Here is a 10,272-nt window from a genome sequence, read left to right as displayed (position 1 = left end):
TAACATGTGCACAGTGAGAAACTGAGGAACCAGCAGATTGACCTGATGAGCTGAAAACTGCACATCCTTCTCTGTGCACCCGGCTGCCGTGTGAGGGCAGTGTTAGCTCAGGAACACGGGAGGTGGGTGCTCGGCAGCTGCACCTCCGAGCCCGGGGCAGCTGCCGGGGGCACCAGGGCTGTGTCCCCGTCCCAAAAATGCCTCCTCGGCAGGAGCTGGCTGTACTTGTCAAGAGACCGGAAGCGGGATTATGCTGTGCTGGGATGTGGAGATCATAAAAACGGTTTGTTTGGGTTTTGGGTTGGGTTTTGGTTTTTTTTTTTTTTCCCCCCTGGTTGGACGTTGAAATTGAACACGTCCGATCCGCTGCGTGAGCCGCCCTTGCGGCCTCCTCGCAGCCTTGATGGAAACCAGGCATCACTTCTGCTCTCCCCAGCAGAGAGGGCAGCACAGAGGACTGGGGAAAAAATGTGAATGTGGATTTAATGGTTTTGTGTCTTAGAGATGTGGTTGAGCAGGAGGAGTGTGTGGGGGAGAGCCTCAGGGTGCTTTTTTTTTTTTTCTCTCGTTAATTTATTTATTTTTCCTCTACCCAGTAAGGGATAACTGCACAGTTCCACCAGCACTCAGTCTCTGCCAGGAGCTGGAGTCGATTTCCCACCTCTTACCCTTGCAGGCAGTGCTGTTTTCTCCTGTAAGTACTTCAAAGCCCCCACAGTGTGCTTTTACTTAATTTTTGGGGAACGTTCTGCAAGACCTGTTCCCTTTACGTATTGCAGGAAGCACTACATGATCACCACAGCACCCTCAGTGGGGAACACCATGGTGCTGTGGGGAAGAGGGAAGTGTCAGGCAGCTGAGATGGCTCTGCTGCTTCTCCTACCACAGGTGTGGACTGCCAGGGACCAGAGAGCACAGTGATGGGCACCCCATCAGCATCCCACTAACCCAAACTGGGACTGTTAAGCTCTTCCTTGTCCAGTCCACCTTTCCAACAGAACCAGGTTGGTTTTTTCCTGGATTTTCCACTTTCCTGGCCATAAACCCTGACTCCCTTGTAAATGCAGAGCCCTTGGTTCACTACTGCTAGCCTTGATTCACCTTAGCCCTCTCTGGTTCTCTTTTCCTGGGGATGAAAAGCAGGTTAAAGGCCTTCACTGACACAGTGATAACACTGGGTACTAACAAACTACAGTGCCAGGGAGATGCCATCCCTCTCCAGGCTATTCCTTGGCTATTCCTTGTCTTCCTCCCTTCTCTCCTTTTCCTGATCCTGTCTGCCCCACTCCCCTCAGCTGCTCATCTTCTCCAAGTCCTTCATCACTCCCCAAGGCAAGCCAACAAAGCTATCTCCACAGGGGCCTTCCCACCTTTTTATGCCACATTCTGAGAAATCTAAAAGATCCTTGAAGGCCTTGGGTGTGGAACTGTGTGGGTTCAGCTCTAAGCAGCTGCCTTGGTTCCAGGGCAGTTTGTCAGGTGAGCTGTTGAACACAGCAGCCCAGGCTCGAGTTTGAGTCAAGCTGATGAGTCCCAGTGCACAGCCTGCCCTCCTCCTTTCCATCAGCCACAGGACCAAAGCAGCGGAAGCCAAACAGTGGAGGTGAGCGGAGGAGGGAATTTCGGAGTTGACACAAGCTTTGTGCACCAGCTCAGACTCGTAACTCCTTCCCACATCGCGGCTTGGGAAGGAGCTCCTGGCCAAGGCAATTAAACCAGCCTGCTCTGGTCCCCACTTCCCCCTCGGCTGCTCCTGTAGGTCAGTCACAGGCCATGAGAATTTTGTCAAGGTAGCTCCAGTCTAAGGAAAAAAGAAACCTTTTCCTCTCAATCCCTCAGCTTTCAACCACCGGTGACGCCATAAATTCCCCTACTTCTCTGGTTACTGTAAAGTCTTTCAGGGTGGTCAGGATCTGAATTCCTCATGCAAAAGAAGAAGCAGGGGAAGAGGAAACTGCAAGCAAGGACCTTCCCTACCTCAGGGATCTGTCACAAGGACTCAGCAGGCCTCCAAGCGTGGTTTCTTGCTCTGCAGTCTCTCAGCTCAAGCCTCCTGGGTAACTACCCCTCACTCCCCTCTCACCAGTGAACACCCTCCTCCCAGCCTGTGCTTCCCACTCATGCTCCAGCAGCTCCATCTGGCTCCTTGGCCCCTCTGATCTGCAGGTTTGTTATTGCACTTCAGCTTTGGAGTGATCAGGAGAGGCAGAGCTCATCCAGCATCACAGAGCTGTGGGGATGGCACCGGGTCCTGCTGAGCACAGTCCCACAGTCCCTGCCCTGAGCTGTACGGCACTGCTGCTCCATCAGCTCCCAGCCAGCTTCCATCCTGGACCTCAAATCCGGCTTCTGTGCCTCCCCATACTGCCCAGCTTCACCTGAGGGCTGTGCTGAGATGTCGTGGGAGAAGATCAGTGGAAAATCGGCAGCCAAGTGTCAGCACTGCCAGAGAAGGTCCTTGCTAAGGCGATTGTTCCACTGCTGAGCAGGACGAGGACGGGTCATTCTGCAGAAAGCCGTGGTGACCATGGCTAGCCCCACCCTAAGCACGTGAGTCTTGTGAAAGGAGTAAATACACACTTCTCCCAGCCCTCTGCACTGGGGGAAGGGCCTTCATGGAATAAAGGAGCAATGCAGCTTGGCTTCAGAGAGGTAGGGGCATGGGATGGATCATTAGTTTGAGGGACAGTTTTGTGGAGATTGTCCCAAGGAGCAGGGTTCTCGGTCTTCTCCCAGCACAGGCAGCTGCATGGCAAAATATACCCTGGGCAGAGCTCAGTGCTCAGTCCCAAGCAGGTACTGCCATAGGGGTGAAAACCCAGTGAGTTCGGATTTGGTTTAGAAAAGAAAAATAAAAGCAAGAAGTTAAAAAAAGTTAGAGTCTTCATCTACCTTGTGGCTCCAGAGTCTTCCCATGCTTGGATATAATTTCTACAGCTATGGATTCGAAATGCATCTTCTCTTCAGATGTGTCTCAGAGTCACGTGACTCCAGGAGCACAGAGATTTTAGGAAGAGCTGTTGCATGTCATGAACTTTCCATCGGGGGGGGAGGGGGGGGGAGCCTCAGTTGGATAGAAAATCTTCCCACCTGAGCAATGCTCCCAGGAGACAGTCTGACTTGGGAGCCAGCAACTGGGCTGAGAGGCTCTGAGTGTTGGGAGAGGATCAAAAAGCTCCCCTGGCAGTAAATCTTTCACCTGCCATGTGACTCACTGGGGTTTGTGGCCATTCCTCCGAGGTCGGCCCCGGGTCAGGATTTCTCCTGTCTCTTTAGACCCCAAACCTGGAGATTTTTGTCTTATCTTTGACGCCATCTTGACACCGAAAACAAATTATGGCCCAGTTCCCCTTACTGAGCGGGGCTGGGGCTACCTTAAATGTCCTGAACGAGCAGGCACTTCCTTAAGAGCAGTAATTAGTGGGGTGGGGAGGGGGCAAGGACTGGGGGTACCCCTGGTATGGGGCTGCCCTTGTTTCCCTGCTTGGCATGGCAGGAGGGCACATCCCACTCAATCCCATCCCATCCTACTCCCTCTGGCCCAGCCCTGCTGCACACTTGGGCTCCAGAGAGGCCAAGCAGAGGTGGGGCTCTCTGCTGCTCCCTGCCAGGGTGGTGTCCAGAGGGAGTTGCCCTTGTCCCATGCCCTCCCCCCCCCCCATGTGTCACCGGCTGGGGTCAGCCCAGAGGGGCCCCCTGACAGGAGGCAGCAGCGCTGGCCCTGGCCGTGACCTTCGGGATGACCTCGAGGGAGTCCCTGCCAGGGCTGGGGCTGGCTGTGCCTCTCAGCCCGAGCCGGGACATTTCTGTGCTCACCCCAGGGAAACACCCAACAGCAGCATCACAACTGAACGGCCGTAACGACCGACCTGAAACTTTTTTAATTAGGTTTTTCTTCCCATCTTTCAGGATCATTACACCGTGCTCTCCTCTGCTCTGTGCCAGGGTTGTGCTGTCTGCCTGAACCCAGCAGCTGTTTTGGGGCTTGCAAATCCAGCCTGCAACCTGGACTGCATTCATGGGTAAGTGGGTGGCTGGGGCTGGGTGTTTCTTTCCCCCCACCCTTCTTTTTTTTTTGTCAGATTGGTATTTTATTTGGCTCCATCCTGTCTACCGAGCTGTCCAGTGTAACCCTTCCCTTGCTGCTTCTGAGATAAGAATAGGCTCCCCCGAGATCAGATAAACAGGCCCATAAATACCTACAACAACAAGAAGCAGGGTCTGGGCTTGGCAGAAAGGGAGGGGAAAAACAACAACAACAACAAAAAAAAAGGGCAAAAAAGGAGCCATTCCTTTGCACACCAAACCCCAGGGGTGCAGAGCGAGAGGTGGGAAGTGCCCGACAACCCCTCTTCCCCCAGCACTTGCCCCTTGGCCAGGGCAGGCCTCCACCATCCCTCATGGCTGGATTCCAGCGGCAGGGAACATGGCACGTATGATGCTGCCCCAGGCCAAGCGCTCCCGGTGCGCGTGTGCTTCTGTCCAGGCAGCTGCCGACTCCAGCCGTGTGCCCGGAGCGAGCTGCTTCCCAACGGCATCAAGTTCACGGCAGGGTCGTGCCGTAGGTGTGTGCAGGACCACCTCCCCTGACCCATGAGCTAGGCCCCTAAATAGCCAAAAACTCCAAGCTGGTGGCCAAACCGTTCTTCTTCCAGCTACTTCTGGGGCAGGGAGCACCGGGAGCTCTGCCGGATGCTGCAGCGAGTTCGCTCCCAGCCGCTCCGGTTCGCTGCCAGAGGAAGAGAAGCTGCCCCTGTGCAGGGCTCCCACTCCCCTGCAGTTCCTCTCCCTTTGGGGGTGAAGGGGTGATGCCATCCTAGGCTGGAACCAGCACTGAGCTCAACCTGGACTCCCCTTCCCGGCCCCAATGCGGCAGAGCCTCGTGCGTGGTGTCGAGGTGGGGATGAAACTCACTCCCAACAAACTCAGCCCTTCCAAAGCGTTCTGGGGAGCAGGGAAGTCCCTGGCTAAAGAAAATGTTTATTTCCTTTTTTTTTTTTACCCACTCTCCCCCAAAACCCCGAGCCAATATCTCATGGGAAAACCTCCTTGCTGTTTTCACTTGCAAAATCCCGATGGAGCAGGGGAGGCTGGAACGGGGGACACCTTCCCCAGAAGTTTGCAGCCAGCAGATAACCTGTGGTAAGAAAAGCAAAATTCCTGCGGATGGAGGCAGGACACCAGCCCAGCAGTCCAGGGTGCCCCTTCCCAGAAGCAAAGCTGGATACCCGTAAAATAAAACAGTGGAGGGTTTCGGTGGGGTAAAAGGTCTGCAGGCAGCGGGCGATATTCCAGATGGAGCCTGGTGTGCCAGGACCGAGGAAAAGATTCCTGTACAGAGTCACCCCTGCCTCACACAGCAGAGCAAGTCCCAGGTCCCCATTTAACCCTTTCCCTCATCCACTGCTGAGGGACAGCCCCGATTGGTGCTGTATGGATACAGGGATACCGGCTGGGATACTGGCTGGCACATGTAAACAGCATTGGGGCCGGATACATTTGTGGGGCACTAGATTACAGTGTTAGTGATGGCTTGGGAGCTTTTCCCTTAAAAACCCAGCACTTTAAGGGACTGTGAATCTTAACCATAAAATAGGATACTTGGGGCTGATTTTCTGTACATTTTCTTTTTTTTTTTCTTTTCTTTTTTTTTCCTGAATGAGTTTGGTTTTAGGAATGCCCTACTCTCTAACTTCACTCATGGAATTGGTACCATGCTAAACTTTTTATAGCTCTAACAAAAAAACCAAAAAAACCCCAAAAACAACAAAAAACACAAACAAACAAAAAAAAACCACTACGGGCATTGCTTCTCTCAGGCAGTCAATTTTCATCTCAGCCTGACTCAAAGAGATCAGAAAATAGATCAGGGGCTAAAGAGGCAGCCGTGCAGCGGCTCTGGAGCGAGGGAAGACTGATTCGTGCAGCCAGATCCTTCATCCAGATTTTATTACGCCAGCCAGACCCCCGAATGTTTGTGTGTCTGTCCATCTGTATTTGTACACACGCACACAGTTGTTGTAAAACCCAAGCTGCATCCCCACGGGTGAGCTGGGATATTTTTGGGGTGTGCGACTGGACAAGCAGATTGACCGACGCGTCAGCATTTTACAGATGTTGCATCATTATTTCTACACCTTTAGTCGCAACCAAAAGCTTGGTTTCAAATAGAAAATGTAAAGCTCCCTGCTGAGCTCTCAGATTAACCCCACAATAATGTACAAGTTTTCTCTGTGCTGGTTTTCTTTGCCCTGAGCAGCGGACGAGTGGCAGGGTTTATCCTGGTGTCTCTGGGAACAACGGCATAGGAAGTCAGGATCAGGCCCTGAGCCTGTGCACACACGTCTTGGCAGTCTCTGGTAAGAGAATTGTGTGTGCACAGAATAAAGGAATGAGGATTTGGCTTTAATTACTAAGGATTATTAAGGATTTGTGCCTGAGAGGTGGCAGGGATGACTTTGGGCTGTGTGAGCATTCGTATGTCTGAGGCTCGTGGTTTCCATTGCATTTGGATGGCGAGGAGGGGATGTTGCGCCTTCAAAATGTGGCCAAGGCAGCGCCTAGGAGGGGATCTGTGGGAGAAAGTGCTGCTGGTGCCAGAGCCGGGCGAGCTGCCTGGGCAGAGAAGGGCAGCCGAGTTCTGCTTCTCTGCGTGGCAGCAATAAAAGTGGTGCTCCACAGCTCACCGGTGCTCGTGCCATCCAGACACTGTAAAGGCCTGATCCTGCCACCCTTCCCCAGGCCAAATACGAGTCCAGTTCCTCTAGCGGGTCTCCTGAAGGGGTTGTAGGGCAGGGGCAAAGTTCATGCCCGGGGGCAGACTGCGGGTACACATTTGTAGAGCCCTGCCAGCTCCTGGGGTGAGCGAGCATGGCACAAATGAGTCCCAAAGGATCCCACGGAGCTGCCCAAGCCGCCCAGGGAGGAATTTTCGCATGGATCTGCCCTACAGCAGGGTATAGAGTTCAGAGGGGTCCTTAATCCCGCAGCACCCCTTGCCCCACGGACAGCACAGGGGGCCCGGCCGCAGCTGCACGATTGCCGGAGCAGGGGAAGGCAGAGGGCTTGGACCCAAGGCCGTTTGCATAAAGTTTAAATTTTATTTAAATTTTTTTTTTTTTTTTTTAGTTATTCAGTTTTAAATACGTGGTGTGGTGCGCCCGGTCCCTCGGGAAGTGGTCATGCATATCTGAGGTAGAAAACCCGGCACAGGAGTGTTCCCAAATGCACCTCTAGGTAGTTTCACCGCACCCACACGTTGGTCAGGCAGCGGACAGGGACGGGGACTCGTATTTACAACAGCAAACGAATCGAACCGTTTTAGCCCGGCCCGGGAGGGCAGGAGCTGCCGATCGCTGCTGGCAGCGGGAAGGAGCAACGATTACTGCAAACAGGGGAAGGGGCGAGGGGGGAAAGGGCTCGACCGGTCCCCACTGCCGACGGGGCGAGCAGGACCCGGCCCCGCAAAGCGCTCTCGCCTCTCTCCCGCGGAGCATCCGTCCGGGAGGGGGGCGACCGGGCCAGGTCCCCGCATCCTGCGCCTGGATGGACTCCGGGGCCGGGCCGGGATCGCCGACATTGCACATGGAGGGGCGAGCGGGGAGCGCCGTCGGGGCGCCGGGACAGCCCTCAGGGGTTCAGTTCCAGAGCCCAGACCTGCTGAGGCCAACCCGTTCGGCCCTTCAGCTTCTTCTCGCCGTGACCCAGAGGCTGCGAGTAGACCTCGGGTTGCTGCGGGAGAGGAGATGGGGAGAGGGGGGAGAAAGGAGCGGTCAGGAACGGAGCGGGGTCCCGGGCCGCCCGCCCGACCCTTGCTCCCGCCGCAGAGCTGCAGCCAGGCCCCGCGGCTCCGAGCGGCTCTACCAGCCCGTGGATAAAGAGGGGTTTTGGGGGTCCCCACTCCCCCACCCACCCGCTGCAGCAGGGGTAGAAGCGGCTGCCTTTGCTCCGAAATACTAGCGCGCCTGATCCTCCCTGGAGAGCTCCCGGGAGAGGTGAAGGACAGACCGGGGGAGGCTCCGCCGAGGCCAGTCCCGGTCCCGGGGGTTGATCCCTCGGGAAAAGCGCTCGGGAGCCTCTTCGGCCCGTCGGGAACCCTCCGGGTAAGTTGGGCGGGATATTCTCCTCCGAGTTTCCCTCCACGGATTTTTTTTTAATTTATTTTTACACTGGGAAAAAAAAAGGCTCCAGCGGAGCTTAGAGAGTTTGGAGGTTTTTTCACCCCCAGCCACGGGGCTTTCCCCGCCCGATCCCGGCCCACGGAGAGCGGGGACGCAGGTCCCGGTCCGCCTCTTACCGTCTCCCTTTTCCTCTTGTTCTCTCTGCCGTCGGCCTTCTTGAGCTCGGCTTTGAAGCCCTCGGTGTCCCCGGGCTGGCTGTCCTTGGCCAGCACCTCCATCAGGTAGGCGATGTAGCTGGTGGCCAGGCGCAGGGTCTTGATCTTGGAGAGCTTGGTGTCGGCAGGCACGTTGGGGATGCACTCACGGAGCTCTGCGAAGGCGCTGTTGATGCTCTCCGTCCTCCGCCGCTCCTTCTTGGGTCCCCCAACTCCTTTTCGGCGTCCTAGGCGGCCACTGAGAGCCTCCAGCCGCCCCGGGCCGGCCGGGCCGTACTCAGCGGGGCAGTAGCTCGGGCTCTGCCCGGTGAGCTCGGGCGTCCCCTCGGCCGGGTTGAGCACCCAGCCGGGGAAATAGGTGCGCTCCTGGTGGCACCGCGCCGCCGGCCCGAAAAGGAAAGGGTCGTGCAGCATGTGGTGGTGATGGTGGTGGTGGTGGTGCTGGTAGCCCCCCACCAGGTTCATGGTCCGCCCCGCTGGCCCCGGGGGCCGCTCAGCAGCGCTCCATGGCCGGGCGGGCGGCGCTCCCCACCGGGCGGGCGCGATGGGCAGCGGGGAACGCGGCTCCGGCGCGGGGCTGCGGTGGCGGAGGCGGCTGTGGAGTTTGGGGTGGGGCGGCCGGGGTTTGGGGTTTTTGGGTTTTGTTGTTTGGTTTGGGTTTGTTGGTTTGTTGGTTTTTTTTTAACCCCTTCTGGAGCCTCCCGACCCTGCCTTTATATAGGGCCGCGGCCCCCCCGCCGCGGAGCCAATGGGCAGGGGAGGATGCGCGGGGGCCCCGGGGGGAGCGGGGCGGTGGAGGGGGCGTGCGCCGCGCTCCGGGCTCGGGGGTTTGGGCTCACACCTCCGCTTGCCCTCGCGCCCCGCCTGCTTGCAGGCAGAAGGGGATGAGGAGGACCCGAGGGGGACCCCAACTACCGCCCCGGCGCGCTTCCATCCCCGCTCCCGGGGCGGGGGTGTCCGAGCCCCCCGAAAACGGCCGCGCTTCGGCGGGGAACGAGAGGCGGCAGCGGGGCGGGGGAGCCGCGGGTGTCCCGACCCACGACGGCCCGGGGGCTTTCTGCTTCCCAAGGGCCGAGTCCCCGCTCCCCACGCGGGACAGGCTCGTCCCCGTGGGAGTGGAGCGCGGGGAGGCGGCGGGGCCGGCTGGGCAGCGGGGAGCTCGGGGCAGCACCCGGGGAGCGGGGGGAGCCGGGGAGAGGAGGGGGCGAAGGCACCAAAGGGAGAACGGGCTGGGCAGCCCTGGGTTTGAGGATGGCAGGGATGGGGTGTGGGCTCCCTCCCCGTACATGGGGCCCACGGCTGCTCCGTGCGTTGCACAGCTGCACACAGATGTGCACTGCACGCATGTACAGCACACACACACGCTGTGCAAATGCTCCCTGCACATGTGTGTGGTTCCACCACGCCTGTGTGCTGCTCACAGAAATACACTGGATGTCTTTCTCACAGGTACCACAGAGGTGCTTCATCCACTGCACAACTCTCCGTGCTGTACACACACACCACGAATGTGTTACACGCACACATGCACACACTTAACTGCACCCACATATATGACATACACCAGCAGCACAGATATGCTGCACACACAATGCCACCACGTGTATATTATGTACAGACACGTTGCACACACACATATCACACATGTGGCGTATAAACACACGTGTGCACACTGCAAACCTGTCCACAGACACTGCATGGACACATAAATGTATTAAAACGATACTATCCACACACAAAAACTTATTTAAGATAGGAGAGTGGGGACCTGCCCTGCATTTCCCTGTCACAGCCTGGCCACGAAAGGGCTGGGGGGAGCCCGCTGGGATCGGGATCTTGTATTTCACCGCAGCTCCCAAACCCAAGCCCAGCGTGGGGCCTTGCAGTGGACGTCCACATCCCACTTGTCTCTGCACCCATGGGAGATGGATTCCCAG

General features: G+C 57.0%; 1 protein-coding gene and 1 long non-coding RNA gene across 2 annotated transcripts; one reads left to right on the top strand and one right to left on the bottom strand.

Annotated features, from left to right (window-relative positions):
- Positions 1-389: 389 nt before the first annotated feature.
- Positions 390-2,286, top strand: LOC126638349 (uncharacterized). Its single transcript, XR_007628582.1, has 3 exons — positions 390-694; positions 1,894-2,057; positions 2,186-2,286. It is a non-coding gene; the product is annotated as an uncharacterized LOC126638349 (long non-coding RNA).
- A 5,342-nt stretch (positions 2,287-7,628) lies between these two features.
- Positions 7,629-8,800, bottom strand: HAND1 (heart and neural crest derivatives expressed 1). The gene is made up of 2 exons (XM_050312152.1): positions 8,297-8,800; positions 7,629-7,731 (listed from the first exon to the last, which is right to left on the bottom strand). The coding sequence occupies exons 1-2, from the start codon at positions 8,798-8,800 to the stop codon at positions 7,630-7,632; spliced, it is 606 nt and encodes a 201-aa protein (XP_050168109.1). The 3' UTR covers position 7,629.
- Between the last annotated feature and the right edge of the window lie 1,472 nt (positions 8,801-10,272).

The sequence above is a fragment of the Myiozetetes cayanensis genome, unplaced genomic scaffold (genome assembly GCF_022539395.1).
Source record: "Myiozetetes cayanensis isolate MyiCay16 unplaced genomic scaffold, myiCay2020 scf17, whole genome shotgun sequence".
Classification (NCBI taxonomy): domain Eukaryota; kingdom Metazoa; phylum Chordata; class Aves; order Passeriformes; family Tyrannidae; genus Myiozetetes; species Myiozetetes cayanensis.
Note: the sequence above shows the minus strand (reverse complement) of the source record. Positions and strands in the feature narration are given on the sequence as shown.